General features: G+C 43.0%; 1 protein-coding gene across 2 annotated transcripts in view; it reads left to right on the top strand.

The window, feature by feature from the left end:
- The first annotated feature begins 215 nt into the window (after positions 1–215).
- Positions 216–27,346, top strand: part of MCF2L2 (MCF.2 cell line derived transforming sequence-like 2) — a 154,286-nt gene continuing 127,155 nt past the window's right edge. For both annotated transcript variants that reach the window (XM_066325797.1, XM_066325798.1), the window contains exon 1: positions 216–322. In XM_066325797.1, the coding sequence (XP_066181894.1) occupies positions 220–322 (103 nt within the window). In that variant the 5' untranslated portion in view covers positions 216–219. The remainder of the gene's footprint in view (positions 323–27,346) is intronic.

The following is a 27,346-nucleotide window of genomic DNA, read 5'->3' as shown; positions in this document are numbered from 1 at the left end:
TCCCCCCTCCTGCTCCCTTCCCTCTGTCAAGGGTGGTAAAATCCCCGTCTGGAAGGAGCTTTTCAAGGTCCACGTATGGATGGTAGCAAATTGGAAGAGGTGAGCAGCCGAGAGAAGATGTGAGAGCTGGAAGGGCCGTGCCGTGGGAGTGGTCCTTGCTTTGTGTGCAAGTGAGGCAGTGAGTGTGCAGCCTCCCACTCCGGGTGCATCTTTTTTTGGATGCTCTGTAGTTCCCTGTGTGAAATGCTTTTTTGGCTAAAAGAAGAAGAGATGTCACATCAGGAGCTCACCCAGCGACTGACTACGGTTATCACCCATGTGGGTAAGGCATCTTTATTTTTCTTCTTACTACATTTGTGTGGATTCAGGGGCCCTGTTCCCCCAGGAGGTGCTGCTGCCTTTGTGTGACAGTATCACACCTGTGTGTGAAATAGGAGCCATCAGGAGACTGCGAATCCCTGGCTTTTGGCAGTTACACAGCTTTTTATTGATGGTTTGCTTTTCAAGCATGTTTTCTCTGAAAAGCAGGAACAGTAAGAGCAGCGTGTCCTACCTGTGAAGTGATCTGTGTAAAATACCCGAGCACAGTTCTTGCAGGGAGGTGATGGAGAAAAGGGGGTGTGGGAGGATGCTGGAGCAACAGCGGCGCTAATGTGCTGTGCATTTGCTTGTGATACTGGAATAGCAGCTCACTATCAGAGAATCTTTTCCTGGCATTTGCTGTTTCAGGATTTCGGGAAGGTGCTAGGGCAGGGACAGGATCTCAAAACCTATTCTATCTGTAAGGCTTGATTATACTGTTTCTAACATTCAAATGCCACTGAATGCAGGTGAGGCCCTATGCTTTACACTGACATCCTTATGCATCTGAGCTGCATACCCACCTGCTGGCATTGAGGACTGAACAACCAGGAACTAGGAACCTGAAACTAGCAAGATGTAGGAGATGCTGGTGATTAAAATATCAGATGAGAAAAGCTTTTGGGACCCTTTTTTGTTACCTACAGTTGAGTTAAAGCAGATTGCAGCTGTGTTGCATCACATAAAAAGACCATTTTTAGTTGAATTGCATAGAAGCAAATTTTATAGCTGTCAGTGTTTGCAATGGATTATGTGCTGTGAATGCCAAAGATGTTGTACAGGTTCCTGAAATGCTTTTGTCTCTGGCTTTGTTCAGTCTGTGTATAAAATAGAATGTGACCAAAATTTGACTTTTAGAGAATATATAAGTAAGGTTATAGACCAACATTATTCCTTGGTTTGATATTAGCTATGGCAGCTGAACTAAGTTTAATAGAGCACATGCAATCAGTATCTTGCCTAAAGAAATAGCACAAAAGCAGATTCAAAGTCAATAAAGTATTTAAGATCAGGCCTCATCTCTCCAAAATTTTTCCAGGATAACCTCAGCAGGAGCTTGGTATGGGGGAGAGTATGATTGCCAGGAGAGCTTGCAGCAGCAGGCTCTTTGACCCAGTAATGCCAACATGAATTCTTTGCAATTGTGCAAATTCAGATTGACATGAGTCACATGAATTCACATTTTTTAATGAAGACTTGGAATTCAATATGAATCATGTTCCTTTTTTTTTTTTTTTTTTTTTTTTTTTTTTTTTTTTTTTTTTTAAGTATTTCAGGAGAGCCAGAAAGATTTGCATGTCTTCTGGTTTTCATGTTAAACTCAATGCAGGTCCCCATCATCCATATTGAGGACTCTCTTTGATATCAGAAGGGATTTCATAGAGGTAACATAGCATTATGTTACCTACTGTGTTAAATGCTATTGTCTAATAGGAAGTCACTCTGGACCCTAGAAATGGTGATGAACCTTTCCCCTGTTCTCTGCTAAATTCAAGAGAGGTTTCTGGGTCATGAGGCTGATGCTAGGGAGTCTTACTGCTTTCCTGGAGGTCAACCAGCAGGCCAGTCCTCAGGAGAGGAGCAAAGGTCACAGATTGTGGTGTTTGTTCCATTCCACACTGAGGCAAGAGTCTTGCTGATCAGCTTCCATCAGGGAAGGATAATCCCACCATTTTCCCAGCCATTTGAAACCTACCAACCAGACCCTGCTTGTGGAGTCTGCCTGCCTTTTTGTAGGCCGAGTTCATTTTCTGTTGACTCATGTAAGTGGTAAAAACGGTCATGCAAAAAGGGAAGAAAATAACATTAAAACATTTGTTATTGGCTGAAGGAAGAACATTTCTTCCAAACCCATGATGATGATGCACCATGTTTATGAATCACATGTTGTAACATGGGTGCTTTAGCTGAATCAGCAGTAGCTTATTAGAAGAGTAATTCCTGGGAAGCTGCAGGGAAGCTTGTCTTGTGTGGTCATTGGGAATCTTTACAGCTCAAAAAAGTGAAAGGGCTCTCAGCCTTAGCAAACTGAGGGGAGGCCTGGCCATTTATCATGTTTACTGTTTTTACAACTCTCACCCTCATAGTGCCACTTGGATGGTGGGATTCAAACTCTCTAGAATGTAGCCAGCTCTTTGTTGGGAGCACAGCTCCCAGCTCACGCAAGAGCAACAGAGAAGAAATTTATTCACAAAATTTGCAAAATGCCAAACAAGAACTTTATGGGAACGTTAAAAAGAAAGACCTTTACGTTTTCAATAAAACCTTTATGGGATCATTTTGGTCAGTGTGAAGTAATGACACACCATTTTATTTTTAATGTGTCAATAAGAGTGTCACATTGTTAACTGCCTGGGGCTCAACTTATCTGTCCTGGGCAAAAGCTTTCATCCCTCATTAGCTGACTCATGTTGTGTTACACTGTTCATGTGCTAGCAAAAAAAGCTTCTTATCCTGCTTCATGCATACAGTACCTGCCTCACCTGGGTCAAAATCAAAGCTCTGAAGGTATTTTCCTGCTCCACAGTAGCTCTCTTGACTTGGTACTTTTCTAGTGCCAACCTGCACGGTAGCACATCTTCAAACAGTGTGAAACAACAGAGGACCAAATTAGATCCCTTAAATAGCTCTGTGCTCCCTCAGCCTCTATGGGATTATTCCTGACTGTCTGCTGTCCTGGTGTGGGTGAGGTAAAGGGGCCACCCCAGATGCCTAGGACAGGAGCAGTTTGTGAATGCTAGCAGGCTTTCTGCTTACTATCTGAGATTTAGCAGCAGCACTACCCAATCTTGTTAACCAAAACCACGTCAAGAGTCTTTTTTTAATTTACCCTACTTTCACTGAACTTGTTTGTTGGGAGGTGTTGGGGAAACACTCATCAATTTTGGAAAAAGTGTGTCCCTTGGGTAGGTGGGCACGTGACAGCTCTTCTGTGGTGGGGAGGGAAAAGCTTTGCAGGGTGCCATGCCTGGTGCTGGTTGTTTGCCTGTGGGAACACGTACAGCTCTTCCAGCCTGCAAAGCCCACAGGAATACGCTTTTGTGCTCTCACTACCCACCCACACTTGGCAGTTGGCCCCCAGAAGTCTGATACCAGCTTTGCTATGTGTGGGCAGCATTCTGGGCACAGCTGCACACACAAGCACCTCCACCCAGTGCCCTGCTTTCTGCAGATTTTTTTCTTAAAATGGTTTTATGATAGGATGGAACTGCCAGAACTAATGTGAGCTGTCTCAAAAGGCCAGCCAGCAGCTTGGCTCCTCTCTTGCCAGTAAAGAATTCCACACCACACAGGAGATGGGGTTTTGTTAGAGGCTTCCCTTAGTTCTCAATGAAATTGTAAGAGCTCCTCCTCTTCAAGTATTAGCTGGACCCAGATGGGCTGACTGACAGTGGCCCTGGTAGGAGAGGCACTGATGTGAATTTGCAGAAACACTACATTGCACAAATGTTACATACAAGAAATAACCCCATACATTCCTGTCGGCTTTCATCTGATTTTACACACTCGTATTTCCCCCGTCTCTCATTTTATGAAAACAAACAAACAAACAAAAAGGAATTTAAGCAACTTGATGGAAATCAAAAGGAAAGTCAGTGAACAAACTTAGTTTAGGATTGACATCCCTGGACTTAAAATTCTCATCTGTTAACCATAGTATGTCGATTCTTATCACGCTTGACTTAACCTCCAGAGTTGAGGAGCAGAGTAAAATACCTGTGTGTGTGAAGAGAAGCTGTGTTATAATTTGAGGCAGTAAGTAAAGGATGATACTGCATCTACCTGACTGTGTGAGAGGAAATTAGGTCAACAGAATGGAATAACCCAAGTTGGCACTCACCCGAGGCCAGTGGCTAAGCATCACAAGTCACAGAATCTGCTTTATGCTACAAAGCCACAAATAATCTAATATGTCACAGCTGGACAGACAATTGCAATGTTTCTGATATGTGTCTGTGGACATCAAGGACACAAAAAAGGGATATTTTAAGAAATTAACTATTTATATTAAATAGGCCCTTTGCTACTCCTTTGCAACAGCTTAAATCAAATCAAATTCCTCTGCAACGTAAAATTCTTGCCTTTGTTTTAGAGCATTCATGCATTTCAGGAACTCTTTTTGAACCATGTCTGTGTCTCTGTCCTACTTAGGGATTTCTGGTGCACAGCAAGGGGAAACTGGTCTTTCCATTGAGCACAACACACCAGATTTCCAAACCCCAAAATAACATACAGGCACAGGAGGGGCATCTATCACTACATTCCCAGTTAAATATGACAATAAAGAACTGCTGAAATGGGTCAGCTAAATTTGCTTGGGATCTCATGCTTATGAGAAATTGTAGGTTGAAGTTTCCCCATTAACCTAATTCTATAGAAGAACTGAGATTTAATCATATTATCTGCATCTTTATCTCTGTACCCCGGTAAAGTTTTTGAACTGTTGGCCAATTTTTACCAAACTTGGTGACGTGATAAAGGTCAAAAATATTGAATTCATGCCAAGTATTAAAGTAGTATCTGAAGAAAAAGATGAAAAGAGTGAAGACAAGGGAAATAAGCTCATTCTATTGGACCTCAGAGATTCTGTGTGGGAGGGTAGGATGTGGGAAAGGAGAGATAGTAGCAATTTATCTTTTTTAGTTTCACAGCTTAAAAAAGCTACTTGTTTACTTTTTTGTTCCTAGATTGTGGTTATTAATTCTGCCACATTCTATATGGCCTATTCTGTGCAGCTGTTTCATTGGAAACTGTTTAGTAAGGAACTGTTTAAAAGTGTTTTGCTAATGCTGCAAATTTTATATCTATAAAAAGTGGAAACTAAGCTCTCACAGAAATCCATGAAAAATGTGCAGATGTGCCTGGTGCACTTTCCAAGATGTAGAATATTGCAAGTCCCACAGACTTGTTTAAAACCCACATTCTAACCTGGTTTGCAGAGACATTATCAGAAATAAAGATTGTAAGAAACTGCTGAGTTGGTATCCAGAACACTAGTTTGTCTCAAGACAAAATACTTATATGATAGTTTGGCCTCATGTTCAGGTAGACAGAGGTGACTAAAGAGCTTCCCAGAAACAGTAGCATGCATTAAGGCTGCCTCAGTTTCAGGAGAAAACAGCTCAGAAATGTTCCTCTCTCACGTTCCATCTTTTACTTGAGGTGAATACTTTTTCATATGGGGTGTGATCCTGGCATCCTTGACCATAATTTAAGAAAAACCTTGCAATATACAGGTGTGATACTATTACTAATTTCTTTCAGAGCAGCATGCTCTAAAGAGAGCCATGCAGAGCCTCAAAGAAATGAAAGCCTGCTTACAGCCCTGTTTTCTCATTTATTAAAACCCTCCCCCGAAGTGGTTGTTGCACCCTAAGCTTTCATTCTCATGCCAGTAAGAGACCAGGATGTTGGGGAGAAAAGGGACTTGGAGTAGCTATCCACCATCTGCTTGCTGCAAGGTTTTGACACTTTCTACTTATGCATGTTGTGATGGCAACTGTTGGAGAAAGGGAACTAGGCTGGATGGTGCTGAGGTGTGATCCAATCTGTCAATCTCTAAGTCACTCTCTCTTTCAAAAGCTTCTCCATTGCTGCTATTAAATCTAATGCTACAACAGCCTCCCTCTGTCCTTTATTTTCTAATCTACCTCAGTAATGACTTGTAGGTGTTTGTTTGTTGGCATGGAGGAGTGTTTTATACACAAGGAAATTAGTAAAGGAAAGTCAGGTGGCAGGATCCAGGTTTATCTGTTAGTAGTGGTGGTGCCTATGGTCCCTCCCAGAGCTGTACTTACCAGATTCCAGGTCCTGTACATCCTTAGAAGCTCTACTGGCTTCTGCTGTTCCTTTTTAGTGCCTGGAAAATAGTTGGGACTCAAATGAGTTATTCCAGGATACATGCTTCAGCCAAAAGGAAGTCTGTCTGTTTGCTGTTTGGGTCAGCTCTTCTCATGGTTTTCCTGAGGCCTCCTATGTTTCAGGCCTCTATTTCAGACAAAGTTAGCCCTCTATTGGCAGTTTGAGTGGAGGAGAAAGCAGAAACCTCTGACTTCCAGAGCAGGCTCTTGCTAACTCTATATAGTAGTCTTTTGTTAGATCTTGGCTTTTTCTTTGTTTTGTTTGGTTTGTTTTTTGTGGGTTTTTTATTTTTTGAGGGTGGGGAGAGGGTTTGCTATCAAATAACAATCTTTAATAAAAAAAAGAACGAGGTAGCTTAGGTCAAAGGCAAGGGGAAAATGACAGCAGCATTCAATGAGCCAGTCAGACTGTGGCACTTCCCAGTTGCCTCTTAAGCACTCCAGGGCAAGCCCTGGGTTACCTGGAAGGAGGAAGTGGGAGGAATCTCCAGGGTGAAGCAAGTGCAGGAGGTTTCCTCCTGTGTGAGGTCTCTGAGTCAGGCACAATGAGATGCTGATGCCAGCAGAAGTCATTGCTTGCTAACAGGGCAGGCTGTAGTGACCATCTGCATTGCTAAGGCCCAAGCTTAAAAAGCAAATAGGACCAAAAGGAGGCAGAGAGGGGCCCCTGTCTGTTCCTATCACTGTGGCAGAGGGGAGCTCAGATGGCCTTACTGGAAATTAAACTAAGCTGACATCTATCACATTGTCTGGCAGCTCGTTAAATACAAGGGCCTTTTTCCACCTCTTGCCTCATCTTTTATTTAATCCCCTTTTCTCGCCTTCCATATGGTGCCTGAATCCAAGAGTTTCCCTGAGCGGACATCTCCCTGAGGGAAACAGGATCAGGATTTGGGAAGGTACTTGCAGCACCAGGTCATCTCAATTAGTAGGAAGAAAGTTAATAAATTCCATTGCTGTCACTCTTTTCCCTCTTCTGTACCACACTTGAGGCCTCTTTTACTCCCAAGGCTGGACTTAACATTTGATCTAGGATGAACTTTTCTGAATGGAGCCCAGATGACTGCTAAAATAATTTTGACATTAAGGTGTCAGGTACATGGCTCTAGTCCTGTCTGTGTATTTTCTCCTGTTCTTCATAGCTGGGCTTGTGTTCAAGTGTTTGGGAGAAGAGAAACCATACATCTTTTGTGTTAAGGCTGTGCTTTAGCCTGCTGGCCAGGCTGCTTGTACCTCACTTTAGAGCTCAGCACAGTAACATCTGGATTGCCCCAGGTGATCAGTGGGTCAATAATTGGGAGTAATCTAAGTTCTCTGCAAAGCTGCCAGGTCCTGCTCACGTGAGAAAATGTTGGAGAATGATGTGAAAGAGATAATGTGGCACATGGATCACTGTTAATCAGTGACTCACACTAACCAGTGCAGCAGACACTGCCAGAACTGAAACCAAGGAACAGAAGGGAGAATGGGTGAAGAAACAGCCAACTCTTACATGCAGAGATGGAAAAACATCACTTATAAATACCCTAAGTGATCTGTAAGTCATGGCCTGGAAGGAGGTACTGCTTAGGGAGCAGGAACACTGTAAAAAGCTCATGAGTTTAGTGGAGCCAAGGACAGCAGGCTCCACTTTGGCATGGGGACAGACGTGTAGGGGACAATTGGGTTGAGATCACTGTATCTTCAAGCTCCACTGTCATGTTAGCACAACACAGATAGCATCTGTGAGTCCAAAAGTGTAACTGCCTCTGAGGAATGATTGAACTCATGTACTGGAGGAGGGCCATGTCCAACATGTGAACTCAGGCTGGTAAAGTCTGAAGCAACAGCATTCATTCAAGGGTGAAATACATTACATTTATATGCACCTACCTCTTGTTATTTGCAGTGTGGCATTGCAGAAGGCTGGTGACTTTTCAGCAGACACTTGCAAATAATTTTGCATTAATGAATTATTCTGAATATAATTCTGCATTCACCCTGTTTTCTATTAGAATATTCCCTGCAGTGTAGTACGGAATGAAGTCCTGAACTGAGACAGACAATCATAAATTTCTGTGGACCCTAGGATTTAGTGTACAAAGCTGCTGTGTTCTGTCTCCATCTTTTCTAGCTGTTGCAGAGACCTGACAGTACAGTACAATATCCCAAAAAAATGGCCAGAGGAAAAACAGACTACCAGGGTCAATAATCCATGCTGTCATGAAATGATTATCTATTTTGTTTGCCAGAACAACACACATGCACCCACACTCCAGCTCAAAAACAGCTTTGCACCTCCTGCGCATTGTATTTGGCATGTTCTTGAAAATGCATTGTTCCAAAATCACTGTTGTCATGGCCTTTGGGTGCTGAAGCTTTTGGGCAGTCAGGAGCTAAACAGGCACAGCCAAAGCACAGCGTGTCCGTGCCTTCCTGGAGACTGCTACTCATTTCTGTGTCATTACTCTGCGTGTCTCAAAGGGGATTGTGCCCACGGTTTGGCTCCAGTATAAGGTACTATCATCCCACAGTAGCTTTCCTGCTTTGAGCACAGAGGCGCTTGTTTGGCCCTTCAAGGCAGCCAGCCCAGCCCTCTCCTGTATCTGCAGAGCTTCCCTGATTCCAGAGGTACATGAATGCAACACAGATTAAGTTCTCTGGAGACTCGGTTGCAGTAAGTGCAGGACTGTTACAGTTGATGCAAAGCTGACTCTATGGAAGTTTAAACAGAGACACAAAGGTCCTTTTTGGAATGTTAGTCCAATGTTATTTTGATTTTAAAAGTCACTGATTCCTGACCTGGATTACTCAAGCATGGGAGCAAAGGTTAAATTTCTGCAAAAGCCAAAATCCTTTGAAACATTGCAAAGAGGTGATGGGAAATGATCTGTCATCAATATTACAACAAAGTGGCTCTGATCCAGAAGTTGCAAAGAGCTCTTTATTTCTGTGTGAATATGGGGAACTGCTGGTACTCAGCACTCTATGGGACCAGATATTTTTGTCTGAGTGCACTCAGCTGTAGCTGACCCAGCTGTAGCCCCTGCTCCAAATAGGTATAAGAGGCAGCACAGAGTTAGCACCTACTGTCAGCATTGTCCCGGGTTCACATGAGGATCCTGAGTTAGTTTGTCAGAGCTCAAGGAAAGCCAAGCTGAGATGATCTGGATTCAGATTCCCCACATACGTGAGTGCAACCTGTAATCTCTGTGCTTCCAGTTACCTCCATCTGTGCCTCAAAGATCTTGGATGGAAATCAACAGCTCTTATCCTGAGACTGTTTATGCATCCACCCGTATCACCTAATGTGTGAGCACCCCAATAGTACTACAGTGAGGCTGTCATAGTATCAATCCATATATTAACACCATGAGTTACACAATTCATATGAGAAGGCTGGATCTGCCACTTCCACACTGCAGGCTGTTGCCCAGGGCAACGAGATATGAGGGGCTGCACACCATTTAGCTCTTGCTTCCTCTGCATGACCGGGAGCTGTGTGATTTCCAGTTTCCCTTGGGCAATGAATTGTCTACAGCTGGCCCCAAATACAAGAGCAGTTATCTGCAGTTCCGAGACATAAATACAAGACAAACAATGCTGATGTACAGCATTGTGGGCTGCCTGGCAACAGCTGCTGACAGGATCTGACTTTCCTCTCACATGCCTTGAGCTCCAGAGATTTTGTAGGAGTCATTCACATTTTAACTGGAAAACCACTTCCAGTTCAATGTGAAGAGATGAAGAAAATCTAAAACCAGAGAGGGTGTCTGTCAGTATTTCAGTAGACTGACTTTTGCCTTTAAATTCCAAGACCCATAAAAATCTTAGTTATAAAGAGGCAGACAATTAGCCCACAGTTACTGGCATCTCCAGTTATTATTACTGCAATATCTCCAGTTTAATAATAACTTTCCAAGGATATGCACATGCTGACAGACAGGTATCGAGGAAAGACCTGCAGCAAACACACACACCTCTAGTAGCAATGATAAGTAAAAATTAGATTATTCGGATGTGAGAAGTTTGAATATGCCGCCTGTTATTCATGTATGTTACAACTTTTACACTTCAAATGCATTTTTATCTGGTATGGATTTCATATTCTCACCAAATAGCTGTGGCTAGAATTACTATGAGGAGAGCTTGCTTCTTGTTATCAATCAATAACCCTTCACCTAACAAAGCATGACTAAAAATATTTTCCCTCTATGAGTCTGAAGTTCACTGTTATCCATTACACTGAGGTTTAGAGGTCTCTGAAGCCAAGGCTTAATTTTTGATGGGATCGATATTGGTGTTTGCAGCATAAAAGCCAAAGCTGATGACATACATAGAAGCCATACTATTGATCTTGCAATATCCAGAGAAAAGGTTATTTCAAACTGAAATAGCTGTGGCCTTAGCATGACCCTGAGCTGTAAGCAGGTGCATAACTGATCAGAGAGCTCCCAGTAACTACATGCCAGTTGTTGGTGCAGGAAGGTTCCTGTGAAAATCTGATTAATCCTTGTTTTGGTGATCGGCTTATTCTGTGAAAACAGACTTCCTGTTTTTTAAATGAGAGATTCTAAACTATTCTCATCATTTCATCTGTCTCAGATATTTGTACCGTTATCTATGTCTAGTATCTCTTCCCCTTCCACACTGACAAAACTAGGAGAGGCTTCACAGCTGGCTTTGAAGTCAATTCAGTTTGAGGTAAACTTTTTAGTAATTTTTGTTGATAGCTCATAAAAGTCTTGGTTTTGTTTTCAGCTAGGATAGAATGCAGTTTCAGCAATGTGCAATTGTCATTTTGGATCATGTTGAATTAGGCTCTTGTGCATCAAGAGCCTTGTGCATAATTTTATCTTGAATAGCAGCAGAGAGCTGGCAGCAAGTGCCCTGTGAGGAGCAGAACTGGTTGGACAGAGCTAAGAAGAGCTTGTCAGTCTCATTTTGTGCCCATTCTACCCCAACGTCTGCAACAGCATCTCTGTATAGGCCACACACTGCCTGCCCCGCTCTCCCCTTCAGAGCTGAGATGTCACCCACTTCGTGAGGTTTTCCCTGTCCAGCAGTGGGAAGGAGAAATGAAACACAAGCAGTCATCCCCTGAATCCTCTTTCCAGCAGGATAATGGAGCAGGGCTGCTGCCTGGGGAAGGGGTGTGTGTGTGCTGATCTCAGGAAGAAGCTGTGCCAGGGCAGCCTCCTTCTCCACTGGGGAAAGGGCAGCAGAGGGCACAGCAGCACTGCAGTTTGCACTGCCCCAGACCCTCAAGGATAGGGCCAGACCCTTCTCAGGTCAGCTGAAAGGCAGGATTTTACAGAGTTGTCCCCCAGAGAGCTGTCCTACAATACCTGAGCAAAGATGGAGACATTCTAATGATATATCAAGTCTAAATTAATCTAAAAATCCTAAACTTCAGGTCAGGAACAGCAGAGAAACCAGCTGAAAACAGCATCACGCACAGCATAAGGGGAAGGGAGTGGGGACCCTCTTAAATGCAGTAGCTGAAGCATTGGGTAGAGGATGTGTTGTGGAAGCCTCAGGTGAGAAGGCTCTGGCAGTTGTTCAGGCTGACTGGTGTACTCAGGACCCTGACTCCATGCTGCTGCCAAATGCAAAATATTTTCTCAGTAGAGCTCACATGCTCTAAAATACCTGGCCTGTCCACTGCCAGTGCTCATATTTGGGATCAGTCACTGAGCCTGACTTTAAAACTCCTTGTTTTGTTTTTGTTTTACCCAATTAGTTCATTCTTAGCAGTTCCAGTTAGCAGTTTTCACTATGAGACCTGCTGACCCTGAATGTGTGCATAGTAGTAATTAGACTGATACAAATAATGCTGCAAAATCTTAATGAGAAAACCCTATTTTAAATTCAATGTTGGAAAGATGGGGATATCTACAAATGGTATAAATAATATTGAGAAATACTCTATGTGGCATGCTTAAGGCTACAACCAAGAAAGGGATGTATCTTAGTATGTTAGTAGATATTTCTTTATTTCCTAGCTTTAGTGCAGTAACTGCAATTGATCTTAGACAAACTGTATGAATACCTTGGGATTCAGTTCCCAGATGAAGAATTTTTTCCTTATGCTTCATTATTTGTATTGCAATTTTAACGTTCACTGGTGGGTTCTTATAATGCTTCTGATACAATTAAAAATATTGGAGGTTTTTTTGGTTTGTTTTGCAATTGATTGCTATTCTTCAAGCAAGTATATTTGAACAGGAGACAAGAAAATATTGTGTAGAATTATGTGCATTTATGCTACAAAGGAGCAGCAAAGAAGTGGTTAAAACTATTGTTAAGCTGATTCAAACGGCTCTCAAGCCAGTGGGAGACGTGTGGATATATGCTTTTGGCATATTCCTCCCCATTTTTAGGCAAAACTTTAGGTGAAATTATTCCTTCCCCCACAAGCTTTCTTCGAAGAGCTCTCAGATGCATACTCAAATATATCTAAGCAAAAATATTCTTCTTAAAGTGTATCCTTTTATTGGCAATTAGAAAGGAAATAGTCTATTTCATGGGAGTAGTGATTTCTCTGTCATGCCAGAGTGCTCAGATGGGAACCACTGGAGAAGCACAAAGCATTATTTAATGCTCCGTGCCATGAAGTGAACTTACGCTTGCTGGGACTAAGGTCCATAAACGGATGTGGGATTTAGATACATTTTATTGAGTTAATCTTTGCTGGTCAGCAGAAAACATTTGTAATGGGGTTTCCTGACAGACAAAAGAGCAATTTTTTATCTCATCAGAACATGGCACCACTTAGCTTTAGGCAATTTAAGTCTGTGGTGCTGTTGAAGTCAAAGCACTGTCCTTATTTCATGTGGGCTGGAGGTCTCACCTTGTGCAGAAAGTGCTCAGCCCCTCCCAGCACGTGAATGCTGCATGTGGGAATCTTGGAGTTGACAGGGAAGGTCTTTGTGCCTCAGTGTAATGCTGCAGAGAAACCTTGGTGCTGCTTCCTGTAGGAAAAGTTCACTCAGGTGCAGCTCTATGCTCTTTCTGCACCTGAAGCTGATTTACAGATGTCTTCTTTTACTGTGTGGGCATACTTGCCTGCTAATATAGATCCATGAATAATTTTAGTCTTAGTATGAAAGGAAATGAGGCTTTCATGCTTATGCTTTTTCTATCCCAAGCTGGCCCTTTTCCATGTAATTTTAGCAGCTCTTGCCTGGTTTTGACAAAGGATTGAAACTCTTGGTTTCCTGTAAATTTATCCTATTTACATATTCGAGATTGGGTGTGGTGACAAAACCTAAGAATTGTGCTGGCTATGGAGGAGAGGGAGAGGGTTGGGGTGTGGTTGTGTGTGGTAATGTCTTGCCTTGCTGTGCCTGTGCGTGGTGCAGTGCTGCAGGTGGGGAGAGGTGAAGGAAGTGCACACATGGTGCACACTGGTGTTAGCAGGTTATCCATACCTTTATCTTCCTGCTTCACACCAGGCTTTGGTGTGACTTGGGAAATCACCCTGTAGATTGTGTCTTTCTAGAACCTTAAATCTTACATCTGGTGGCTTAGATACAAAGCTGGGGTGGGTAAACTGGGCTGGGAATGGTGCAGGGGTTCAGGCTGTGGGTGGACATGAGGAAGGAACAGCTCTGCACTAAGCAGGACAAATTCCTGTTAATGTGGGTGTAGGTGTATGCCAGCATCCTGCTGCCCTGTGTGATTGCACTTGTGGGTGCACACAGAGAGTGTTCCAGCCTCTCATTTGCTGGTGCTCAGCACAAACACCTGTGTGGCCAGATCCTTCAGGATAAACCTCTGGTTTCTTACAGCAGCCCTGGCCTGGGGGACAAAAAAGGAAGTGTACTTCACAATTGCCAGAGCAGAGGGAATAACTCCTCTTGGACTGATTTTATCCTCAGTTCCCTAGATGAACACAAGCCCTGCCCTGAGGATGTTAAAGGAGTGTGTTTGATGTGTATCTGCCAGCTGAGAGCCCAGTCAGGCAAAGCAGTGTCTAGGAAAGTCTCTACAAGAGCATCTTTTTCCTTGTGGACTGCACAGAATGACTGAGTGAACCTCAGTACACAGACAGGCGAACAGGGAAAAATCAATAGTCCCTAAGGCCCAATCTCCTACCCCTTGTGGTAACTGATGTTGAGTGCTTGAGAGAAGGCAAGAGAACATTGGAAAGGCCTTTACTGTACTTTGTAATGTGAGAAGCTTTTTCTTCCTGTTCAGCTAACATTTGGCATGTGTCCAAAAGCCTGGAGTATCAACAGCCCTTGTGATGCTCACAGATGCTATTTTTATCCCTGTGTCTTTCTGGTTCTCCTTTATCTGTTTCAAGTTATGAATTGCAAGGAAAAAAAAAAAGAAAAAAAAAAAAAAAAAGGAGAAACAAAAAACTAAAAAAAAAAAAAGAAAAAAAGCTGTTTCCATCAGGGAATGTGCACAGCTGCTCCTCAGGGAAAGAAGCTGTCCTGGTGGTCTTGGTTGCGTGGATCCAGCAGCTGTTCTGCACTGGAAGTGCTCCAGAGGTTCCTTGCAGTGAGAAAAAGGTGAAGGAGGAAAGAAAGAGGAATGTGCAGTGAATCCAGTGCAGTGCTCTGGATGACAGCAAGGATCAGGGTTACCATGCCCTGGAGGTGACTCTGTGTCAGTGGCAGAGTACAGAGAAGAGAAAATATGTTTCCTTGTTAATATCCAGAATCAGTCCTTTCACAGTTCTCATGGAGCTGCTGGAGGGCCATGACACAAAAACTGTGCCCATTTAGGAGCTGGAGAATGAGGATCTGACATGCCTGGTTTTATAGATCACAACCTTCTCTGCGTTACCCAGTGTCTCTCTCTTGTATTTCTTTGGCATTTACTTGTCACTCAGTTTATTCCCATGACTTTAGGCCAAGAGCCATTTATATTTTGGGCAGATTGTTCAGAAAGGCTCTTAGTTTCACTTAGGTCTATCTGTAAGCATTTTCATGATCAAGACTAGAATAACTTTGCAACCAAGCCTAAATCCTGGATCTAGCTACTCTTTACCTTTGTGCCAGCTACACTTTGGTAACTCTGGGCTCTGTTTGTTTATCTTGCCAAACAGAGGCTAGCCTTCTCTTCTTGGTGATCCACTCTTAGTTGCAGAGATCAAGAGAGCCAGGTAGAATAAACCCTGCAGGTGCAGCAGCAATTTGTGCCAACTGCTTGGCCTGTGAAGATTCTGCTCATCTCCTGATCTCCTGAGAATCTTATCTAATCCAGCAGTGATGTCATTGGCTTGGGGCTTTCTTTTTGTCTGCATTTTTGTTTATTTGTTTTGCATTTTTTTCCTTTTTTTTTAATGATGGTAATGGTCCTTGAATAACCTTGATGTCTTCACAGCTTTGAGATGACAACAAAAGTTCTTTGGCTAAGTTTGTCCTTTGATCTTCACTGCTCACTCCTGCTTGTGGCAGTTTGCGTGGGAGTTCATGTGCGTCAACAGTGGCAGAATTGTTACTTCCCTCTGCTGAAGGTGACCAAAAATGTTTTGCTTGTCCGTTAAGAAATCACTTTAAGCAGATCAGTGTAATGAGATTCTGAAGCCATATGGCACTGGAATTAGTGCCTTCTAGTGCAGGAACTGCATGTTGCAATTGCAACAGTGCTGTACGCTCCAAGGAATTTCAGGAACAGAGATGTTTTCCTCTCTGCTTGTTCCTTTAACTCCTTGGGGTTTAAAACAATGCCTGGGATGTAGCTCTTTATTAAAAAAGGAGGGAGAGGAAGTCCTGGTCTGCTTTTTATTAGTTGGAAGAAAATAAATGAAAGTTAATAAAAAAGACTAGTTTCTGTTTTCTAGCTGAACACTGGAATGGATGTTACCATTGCACCAAGAGTGCTCTGAAAAGAAGCCTTTGTGTGAAATTACTGAAATGCCTTGTGACTTATCAAATTCATGATCTGGGAGATAGGAAGGCAGAAGGAAGGTTATTGAGGTATATGTAAAATGAAAACGTGTTTCAGCATAGCTATCAAATTAGTTCAATTAGTTCAAACATCAGATAAAACACCATGAAATAAAAAAAAGTGAAGCAGGGTTTCAGGAAAGAAATAGAGATTATTTTCTTAGCTTCTGTGTGTATCAGTCTTTATAATGGCATTGGATTTAGATTACTTATTTCTTAGATTTGTGGAAAAATGCATATATTGGGGTGGAGATGCTGGCGTTCATGGATAAAAAATATACCTTGTGCTGTTGGGTTTTTATGTTTTGTCATTTCTAAAATGTTTGTGGATAAGAGAGGTAATTTTTTCAGTCTCTTCTACACTAAACTTTCTTAATGGTTCTTACAAGGCTCTGATGGAAAGGTGATGCCTGTTTCCCCTCAATTGCTTTAATGAGGTGTGGGGTAAGTTGCAAGCAGCAAGTATTTTAGAGTGTTTTCTGGATGCCTCATTTACATGTGCAGCAGAAGCAGACTTCTCTTCCTCCTTCCTCTGACACAAAAATGCTGTTCCAAAACTCAAATCTTGATTCTCTACAAGAAATTATGTTCCTTGGGCTCAGCATCGTTGAGATCCAGTGTGTTTGTTGCATTTTTCGTGCTTAACAGTGATACCAACCATCACAGCACTGCTTTTTGAGGCAGAAGCATCTCGTTTCATGAGAAAAGATATGGAGCTTAAATGGATTTAAATGAGCTGACTTTAAATTTGTTGCCATCCTCTGGCCACACAGCCATGGCAGGAAGCACTTTCCAGCGAGCATCAATTCCAAGGCGAACTGGTATTTCTAATGAAATTGGGAACTAGTGCAGTTCTGCAGGATGTTTTGGGTAATGGCATCTGAGGGTAGCATGGGTTGTGGGGTGGGGTTTTTTCTTTGTTTCTTTTTGTTGTGTGGGGTTTTAATTTTTTTTTTTTCGTTTCTGATGACACTTCCTTACATTTATTTACTTGCTTATTCATTGACAGACCAACCCAGATTTTGTTGCTAGGCAATGCTGGCAATTTATGACCAGAAAATGTCCTCTTCCTTAGATTTTCCAAATATTTTGCTATGGTTGTTTGGAGCAGCAGGAAAGTAATGCCCTTCAATTCTGTGTTATTATGGAGAAGACCCAGGGAAGCATGCCTGCCATTTCCTGTACCTGTTCCCTGCACTACAACCTTCTGCATGGAAAGAGCAGTAACTTGCTTTCAAACAGACTGGTACCTTTCAGCTAATGGAGGACATTTGTGAATTCTCCATCATCCACACTGTGTGTGTGTTTGGTAACAGGTTACATAAAACAATTCCTGCAAGGCAGCCCTCACTGCAGCTCATGTGCAGATACAGCCAGACCAGTACAGAAGAGGTCATTTGTGTGATAGGAAACAGGGCAAGTCTCAGTGCTCCTATGTCAGATTTTCTGTATGTGTCAGGAGAAACTAGCCCAGCTTGTGAATGGGAGCTGCTATGAAACTTACAGCAGAGCAAACAGATCCTTCTGCCCATCCATTCCAGCCCTCGCATCACAGCACTCAGTCCCTGAGGTGACCCTTATGTGCCTTGTTGTTAAATGTGTAGCAGCTGCAGGCAGCTTATTTTTGTGTCTGAAGTTGGGTAATGGCAGTGGTACCCCAGGCAGCAGAGGTTTGTATTTAGCATTGTAATGGACCAGGCTTTCTTAGGCAAAGACTGGGAAATTATTTTAGATCATTTCTGTGTTGTGTGCTGTGTTGCTACCTGTGTTTCCAAAGCTCACACCTAGGGGCAGATTTCTTCTTGCATCCACTTCCAGCATCAACTCTTCCCCTTGGAATGCACCCTGTCACAGATCCTCCTGTTCCTAAGCCATGTGGATACTGATGGGCAACAGGGTACATGAGAAAGAGTGACAGACAGAAATGTATTTCCACAAATTCTGGATTCTCCCTCATTGTTTATCTCTGTGTGCAGGGTTGAAATGCAGTCATTCTGTGTATGTCAGACATGAATATATTGTCAGAAAAGTTCATTTGCCAAGGCATTTTGTGTTTGTCAGTGTAAGGAAGGATACCTTCAGCCCCTGTTATGAAAGAAAAGAGGGAGGAAATGCTTAAAGATAAAACCTCAGGGCTGTGTTTCTAGTTTTCTTATCCCATCATGAAAGTTTTCTACAAAGTATTTTTGCCTTCTGTACCACTGCTTTGCCTATCTGTAAAATATTGCTGTCCCCTAGGGATTTCACTATGGAAGCTCTAATAAATATTTTACAAATGCTAGTGAATCAGGTTATTCAACTGCTCAATACATCAATGTTCTCACTTTGCAGGCAGGGTTTTAGCAAAGGCAAAGAGCAGGAGATTAAGCAACTTCATGCCACATAGCAAGCCCAGCTTTGGAGGTGAGGTTTGCAGAATCTTTCACCTTTAAGAGTGGAAATGTCCTTTATAGCTTCATTTCATCAAAAGAAGAGGTTCTGAGACTCAGTTCTCAAGTCTGGTAGCTGTTTGACTACACAGCCAGTTTGTGTGTGCTGGGTTAGGAAGCTTAAACATCTCTCCCTGTGTGGCTGAGGCAGCAGAGCTGGCAGGGGAGAAACTGCAAGTTTGTGGAATGGGAAAGAAGTAGGGCTGGGTGGGTTGACTTCTGTATATTTCAGCCTACAGGCATTCAGTGCACTCCAGCCAGTTATTGGGCATTTTAGTAATGGACCACAGGAGGGTTTTTTTCTCCTGAACATCTTTGTCCGCTCTAGATCATTCACTAATTTGGATTAATCAGCCTTCTACTTTCCGAGTCCATGTGTAGGGATCAGCTGTGATCTGAGCAGGCCAGGAGCTGAACAGCACTGGATGCTTTGGCACTAGGTCAAGTGCCAACAGGTGTTTGTGACTGGGGCAGAGGAAGGCAAAGGTTCTCAGTCTGTGTGTAAGATCCTTGCAGGAAACTTGTTCAGTGCTCAGGTCACTGCAGTTTAGCTCTGGGTGGCAGCTCAGCCCTGATTCCCTGGGTTCTCATTGTATTCTTTGCACTGTCATCAGTGCTGGCCTTGTGCCTGTTGTGCATCTCCTGTGCAGTCCCCTGCTGATCCTAGGGAAAGCTCCTTTTTAATTCACTGTATCAGGATTGAATGTTCTCTGAACTCAGTTCCCCAATAACTAGTTTCTTCACAAGGCTCTCAAACCAGTGATTTGTGTTATATGGGGGAAAAAAAGTCAGCTAAATATCCAGCCCCTTCAAAGGGGAGTTCTAAATGTATGCTTCAAATATTGGATTTTGGTGTGTAACTAATGGATCAAATTTCTTTGTTTAAAAAAAAATTAGTTGGGGGGTTGCACAGCTAGAAGAACATGTCTGCCAGCAATATTTCCCTTGTCCTCCATTTGCTACTCTGTTCATTTCGATTATCAGATCTTATGAGCAGGGACTGTGCACAGCAGCAGAGGGCTTTTCTGTACAGTTGCAGCCTCCCAGTGCCACTGCCAGACGTGTGAGTAATTGGTTGAGCAGCTCTGCAGAGCAGTCTCCTTGCACCGTCCAAGCTGAAATGCAGAAGTGAAAAAATTCATTCTCAGAGATGAAGAATCATAAAATCATGAGCCTGAAAGGGACAAAAAATCATGAAGAAAAACCTTTTCTCAAAGAAAAAGTCTTTGTGAACATATCTGGCATGCTCATTAAGAGTAATTCTGTGATCTTGAAATGTGCTTCTGGGATCTTCTCTCTTCATTGTTGCTTATAAGACAGCTTTAAATTAATGATAAGGAAGCCATTCAGGGCATGGGCTGTGCTGAGGTTCACAGCTTTCATTCTGAATGAGAGATTAAAGTAAACTGATATTGAAAGCAAGGAGGGAGAGACAAACACAGGCAGTAAGCCTGTAAAAGTCTTAGCCAATTGCAATGGTGAACATCCTGCTGGCGAGGGTGACCTTGAATGAACTAAGTGGGATAAAGTCACCAGGCTGGACTGACGGCTGAAGAATCAGGCTGGATTCCAGCAAACAGAGAGCAGATTCCTGACAAGAGTCTCCTGAGCTGTGGCAATGGCTTCTCGGTGTCGGAAATGTGGACAACAGGTACCCAGGAATCTGCCTTTCACTGCTGTCCGGATAACAGAAGGAGAAATGAAATCTTATCATGATTTTATAGGAGGATGCGTTAGACTGGAGCGCATGGCAAAGAAAGGTATGTGCAGCATCTTTAAAGAAAATAGCATCTTCTCGTAATGGTAATTGCATTGCATCCCCAGGCAGTTTGCAAAAAGAGATTATATTCTTAATGCTTTCTCTGAGGAGTCAGTGATAATTAAAGGCAACTGGCTGGATTTGGGTATTAACTCAGGTGTGACTGCAGCATTTGACTTGGCTGTATATTTCTGGTATATTTGCAGTGATTTGCCCTAAAGGAGGTTAAAATGAATGTTAGGCTCATTCTGAATAAATATTTATTTTATTTGGGTGTTAGACACTGAGTTTTCTGTATATGTCAGGAGTAGGTATCTGTTGTGCATGGAAAATACTTTTTTAAAATAAATAAAGAGCTGGAGCAGTAGATGTCATGACCCAGCTGAGGGTGACACCCTCTGCTCCTAAATTACTATGTGGAAGGTCAGTATCTTCTTCTCTGTAAAGATTCTGGTTTCACTGTATTCAAAAAGTTGCACAACGGAGCTTTTTGTTCTCTGTATGAGTCAGCCCAGGTACAAGGCAGTATTCCACTCTCAGGGGCTTGCTAGTATAAGGTACTGGTGTCTAACTTGCTAACTGCATGTTAACTCTGAAGTGGAGTGATGTAGTTGAAATCCAGGCTGTTGACTGTCTATTCACATATCAGGAATGCTGAATCATAGAACACTTTTTCTCTCTGTCATTGAGAGGAAGATTTTTCAAAGAGCCCCCTTTCCTTTGCCCTGCTAACTTGAATAAATACTTAGTAAACCTCAAATCCAGAAACCGGTAACATGTTCACTAGTGCATGATGAAGATTCCCAAAAGCATGCAATATGATTGTACTTGGAAGTTAATTGTTTATTATGATTTAATTAACTCTTCAACAAAGAGAGTTGCATTTGATCTGGTAAATCGAGAATATTCTGTAGAAAAAGAGGTGGACCAGCAGCAGGGTATCAGCTGCAGCCACTGCTCACAAACTGGGGTTTGCAGATGCTTTCTTTAATAGCGCTCCAATGCACAATGTCAGGGTTTGAAAACAGCAAAGCCAGTCCATTGTACCTCTGCTTCTGTGGATGATCCATCCATGCTGATCTTTGGGCTCAGTGCCTACCTATGCATTGTAGTATTTGGCTGACCTTTCAGTCACACTGATGTTTCCAGTTGCACTCTTTGTACTGAGGCATTCCGAGTTCAGTGCAGCAGGGCAGAAATGTCTGGTATCCAGTAAAAGACAGTGGAATTCATTGAAGTTCCTTCCTGAATGTTTGATCAGGTTGCTTATGGCTTTGTGGGCCTGTGGACCTGCTGGAGGCAGAGCTCAGGCATCTGCTATTCTTTTTCTTCCTGTAGTAGAGAGGGGAAGAGACTGGTAAGGGCTTTGCCATGGTTACTGTTCCCAGGGAAACACCCTCTCTGCCTCCCGTGTTGAGAGACTACCTGGCAGAGTATTATGGGCGAAAATCCCTTGGAAAATCATTTTTTCGCTAGAGAACAGAGAGCATGTCAGATCAGCCTGAACCTCTTGTCATTTTGTGAGGCAGAAAACATGTTTGCCACTTCAGTATTAAATTCTGCCAGTGAAGCTGCCAGAGGGGCAGAAGTTCGGTTATTACTGAGGACAAGGTGCCTTCAACTGCAGTTATTGGAGCTGTGTGAGTTGTGAGAATGCACTGGGGCAGCTGTGCGTGGGGTGACAGTGTTAGAAGGAGGCTAAGGAGCTGCCAAAGTGGCACAGGAGTTGTAAACAACACTTGCCCTGGTTGTTTTCTTCTGCCATGAACTGACTCTGACCTTGTGTTCGTTGTGGGGTTTTTTTGGCCTGTATTTTCTTATCTGTAAAGTATGAGTGGGCATTAACCTGCCTCTGTAAAAAGTGGATTGTGATGATGCAGTTATGGCTACTTCATATTACTACTTTGATGGCTAGACCAGTTTCCCTTAGTTGTCTGTGCTGCATAAACACAGAGGCAGAAAGACTATCTCTCTCAGAGAACTTGGATTCTGTCTGCCTCGCCTAGTCTTACAAGCGAAGACTCATTGACTGCCCTTTTCTCAGACTGACTTTCTCTGGATATAATGGCAATGCAGGATCCCTGTGGCATGTTCTGACTTACCATCACTTTGGGGGCGTACCCTTTCTGCAGTTTAAAGATCGAGCTGGAGTGTTGCTAAGGTCCAATGGGCAGATGTTTACTCAGTACTTCAAGTACTCCAAAATATGGAGCAATTTCCCCCTTGTCCATGCCCAAGACACACATACAGACCATGCCTGTGGAGCCCTTTGAATATTCTGTGGCGATTTTATCTCGTGTATTAGATATCATAATGAGAAGATATTGAAAGCATGCAGGTAACTACAGCAGAAATAGAGGCCACATGGTTGCAGTGGCCTGAGGTTACCTGCCTTTTATCAGCAGTACCCCACAGCAAGCAGTGTTGTGCCAAGCCATTCCAGTTTCTGGATCATGCAAATTTCAAGGCTTTCTTTGAATCAATGTGATTTGTTCTGATGAGTGATTCGAGGTGTGGTTGTAGGCTTCTGTTCAGGGAAAGGGATAAAAATAGTGAATGCTCACAAAAAGAAAGTGCTGCTGTAAGGGGCCAGCTGAAGGGCGGTTTCCTTATGGCCATGTGATGCCTGCTCAGAGCTCCACAGCCCTGGCTCCCTGCAGCAGGCTATATGAGCTGCCTACAGGTGCTGATGGGCCCTCTGGGGTCTGGGATACAAAAGGTGCTATTTTGAATACCACTAAGTGACCTTGGGACCCCGGGAGCTGCAGCTCCAAGGTGCTGGTTATAGCACAGCTGTGAGAACCAAAGGGCAGGAGCCCCCAGAAAGCCAGGCAGACATGTGGCAGGGACTCCAGGCCAGGGCTGATGATTGTTGGAGTGCCCTCAGTTCCTCACAAAACACATAGTGAGGCTGAAAGCAAAGCATAGCCTCTTGCCGTGAAAGGCATCATTCTTGGACAATGGCTCATGTGTCTTTTCAGCACAGACCTGACTATTTAAGTCACCCAGTTGCTGGTGAACATCTTTAGTGCTTGAGGACACCTCTTGCCAAACCAGCCCCTTTGTCCCCAGATGCTCCTAATCAGCCTGTCTTGTGGTGCTCAAGTCCTCCAATGGGATCATACACCTACGGGGGATTTACATGGATGAATGATCCTGGGCTGGCTATGACTATGTCTCTGCATGCTGGGGAGCTTGGGGCTGCAAGGGGATTATGGACCTTTAAGGGAACAAATGTGTGTTTTTCATCTGTTCTCAAGGCTGGTGGCTGCTTAAATCAGGGTAGTGAATCTGCAGACACTGAGGTATATGCAGTTTATTACTGAGGGTTTTCAGGATTTTGCTGTCACTGCAAAACCAGGCAAGAGGCTCCTTGCCAGTAGGATGAGGACCTGTCTGTTGTGCTAGCAGTGTTTCTGCTTTTGTCCTCTGTAGGACAGAAGAACGCTGCGGTTTTGTCTGTCCAGCAATCATGGGAGCTTGTTCTCAGTCCTACTGCTGTGTCTCTCTTACTGTTAGAGTTGAAAACCAATTCTTCAGATCCATCTGTTCAGAGAGTAAAAGGGACAGAAGTACTGGAGCAGTTAAGGAATTATGGTGCTATCTCTGGAAGGAAATCCCATCTGAAATAAATTGAGTCTGAAATTTGTTGGACTTTTTGGAGCTTCTCCACCTTTAGTAATAAAATAAATGAGGAATGCTTTTCTTTTTCAAATGACGGACCTTTCCACAAAGGTTATTGGAGAAAGTGACTATTTCGTGTGAAGACCAAAATCTGAAGTGTAAGTGGAAAGTATTTCTAAATCCCTTGATACTCAGTCACAGTACCTCCTTGTGCATTGCTCAAAATTATTCTGGTTCTATTTGCATTCAGTATTCTTCTCCTCTTTAATAAAAAATGCTACCTAGGGGACCTGGGATAACTTTTCTCAGCTGGCTCTCATTGCATATAAAATAGCTGAAATAAAATATTCTGTTTTCCACAGAGGTTTTTCTGAGAAAAGATGATTATCTTAGATGCTTGTGTTTCTTTTCACCTGTTCCCATTCATATGCAGCATGCTCTGCTGTGGTTGAGAAATACTAAACCCCTGTTTAGCTAATCAGAAAAGTCCAGACTATTATGAGAGAAATAGGGAAGGCACAGTTTGATTTTAATTTAAAAGAATTCTGAGAGAGATGTAGTACTGCAAAGATCAAGAGAACAAATTCTCAGAGGGCAAGTTATAGCAGAGGCCTTGTGGGTATTTATGTTTTTTCCTTTCTCTCTTGATACCAGAACAAGCAACAACTCAGTGAAATGGAAAAGCATTAAACATGGATAGACAGATTGCTATAATTGGAAATGTTTTGTTAACTTGTGGGACTTATTACCACAATATAATAGTGCAGTTTGCTTTTTTTAATTACCTAAATTGTAGTGTAAACTGTCTGGGGAGAAGATTTCAGGGGAGAATGTTGCTGAGTATGCTGGGAGGTTGGAGAGCGCCTGTGCAGAGCTCTCACCCTGGTTATGCCCACAGAGCTTGTTCTTCAAATTCAGCCAGTTCTGCTGCTTCAAGCCTCACTTAAAAACACGATTCTGCTGTGCTAATATATTGATTTTTTATACAAATTGTACTGCTGATTTATTACCTGAATCTTGCTGTGGATTAGCCTGACCAGTGAGTTTTCTAAGACACGGACTTTCCTTCTTCACCACCTGCACATTATCTAACAGAAATACTCAGGATCAAGTATAAAGCAATGATAAATAATTGCTTGATTGCAGCAGCCCAGCTCTATATGAGTATTTGGATTATTCCAAGTGTCTTGTTGCACAAATTTCTGATCCTGTTAGTTAATTCCATTTTTCAAGGGGAGAAAAGATCCTCCAGACTTTTACAATAGACAAGAATTATTGACCAAGCTTTTTTTTTTTTTTTTTTTACCTTTTTCTAAGCTGGAATATCCCAGCACAGAGTCAATGCCTTATTTATATTCACAACCTGTGCCTGTGAGTCATTGAACTGGGGATTGCTCAGTTTAGGCTACTTGTCTAAACTCCTGAGTCACTACCTTGAGACAATGTGTTTCTGGCGGCACCTCTGAGGAGGTCTACTGGAGTTAAGACCTGATTTTTAAATTGGGATACTGTTAATTAGTAAGGTCATCATTTGCTAGAATTGGGAAAAGATGAGGTGAAATGAGAAGGGGTAAAGGGATACTCAGTTCCATTTTCCCTTGACTTTACCACTAGACTCAAGAAGTGACATCTGTCAGAGAATGGATGGATTTGGGGGCAACTTAAATTTTCAAGTCAAAACCACAAAAAAAAAAAAATCAATGGGCTGTAAGTCAAAGTGGGAGCAGTGAAACACAAGCCAGTTTCTTTGTGTTAGGCCATCTCTAGCGGAAACAGTGGATTTGCAGTTGCCCAATGTCTTTAACATAAGATTAAAGAGCTTTCCAAAATGCTGGTTTAATCCAATTTCCATTAACATCTTGTGTGTTCAACAAGTCAAACACAATGAACCTAGTGGTCCTCTCTGGTCCTGCAGTGAAAGAGTCTGGAAAGATAATTTCTGAGTTAGAGGTACTTGGGTATGAGCCATTCCTTGTCATGCTTTTGGACGCCCACACCTACAGGTATGAATACATGGACGTGTGGAGACAGATGCTGACATGGTGCAAGTTATTTCAAGGAAATTACGGTGTATTGTAGCTAGAGAGGATTGTGTTCTTGAATATTATTTTTTTTAAGTAAAATAAAGTATGTAGTATAGTTGCTTCCCAGTAACAAAACCTGAAATGTCAGTATTACCCTATTCTATGGGTCATATGCTGGTGGGGGCACCTAGGGTAGCCTGGGTAAAGAGTGACTTGTATCTAAAGCTGCTGGGCGTTGTGGCAGTAAAGGGACAGTAAATTTTATGAGTTAACCTAATGTTAATGTAGCTTCCCAGTATTGTTTCAGACTGCTATGGATGTGATGTTAACTTCATCAAGCTACATGCGCACTCTCTTCATGCACTGAAAACTTGTGTCCTGAAGTATTCATTGAACTAAATAGGTATAAGTGATTACTCCCCTGTTCAAAACCTGAGGTCATGTTTCTTACCAAATTCATAGGTCTCGTTCAGTCTTCTTCTTCCTCTTTAAATAACAGCACTATGTTCTGATGTGTGGGTGTGCCTTCGGGATAGTACTACGAGACAGCTATTCACAGCAGCACTGCTGGTTTCCCTTGGCCCTGAATACTCTACTATTTAAAGTTATTTTAATGAAAGCCCTTTCCATGCCTTGGTCTGAGCAAGTGAATCTGTTTTGTTGCTTGTTGGGCTGTACCTTTATTGTTTGTGCCAAGGTGTGAATGCCTCCAGTGTCCCTTTGGAGGGGAGAGCTGGCCAGGCGGGAAGAGGCGGCTGTTCCTCGGGCAGGGTTAAAGCCTGGGCATGGTGCGAGTCACAGGTCTCCGCTGTGGTTTGCCTTGAAGCTGTTACTAAGCAATTTGTGCAGACTCCTCCAGGAGAGCGTCAGCTCTTTGGTGCACTGTTGGTTGGATCCAGGATCGCTTCCAGAGTGTGCTGCCTCTCTCCATCCCTCCTCTCTGCCTGGGTGAACTCATTGCCACAGCGGCACTGCCGAGAAGCCAGGCTGCCTCAGCAGGAAGGGCACGGGCTCGTGAGTGTCTGAAGGGGCTCAAGGGGAGGCATCACTCTTTGCAGGGTCTTTCTGTTGCTTTTCTAGTGGGCATCTGAGCTGAGCTGCTGGTGGCAGCTTAGAGAAGGCTGCAGGAGGCTGGCTGGGAGCTCTCGTGGGCAGAGGGGTCGGCTGTGAGCAGTATTTGTCCCGGAGATACACTCAGAGTGCTGCTGGCAGCAGCGGTGGCTGCTGTGGCTCACTGTCTCCGATGACAGTAACCAGGGAAATATTTCTGAGCTAACTGGCCACTGTTCAGCAGCAAGCAAGCAACCAGTCCTTCAGCTCTTGAGCTCAGAAATTATATGAATAGGTTCTGAAAATTATTTTGCTGGATGCAATAGTTCAGGGCAGAGCCAGTGGCTAGAATTTT

The sequence above is a fragment of the Sylvia atricapilla genome, chromosome 10 (assembly GCF_009819655.1).
Source record: "Sylvia atricapilla isolate bSylAtr1 chromosome 10, bSylAtr1.pri, whole genome shotgun sequence".
In the NCBI taxonomy this organism is placed as follows: domain Eukaryota; kingdom Metazoa; phylum Chordata; class Aves; order Passeriformes; family Sylviidae; genus Sylvia; species Sylvia atricapilla.
This window is presented reverse-complemented; position numbering and strand designations above follow the sequence as displayed.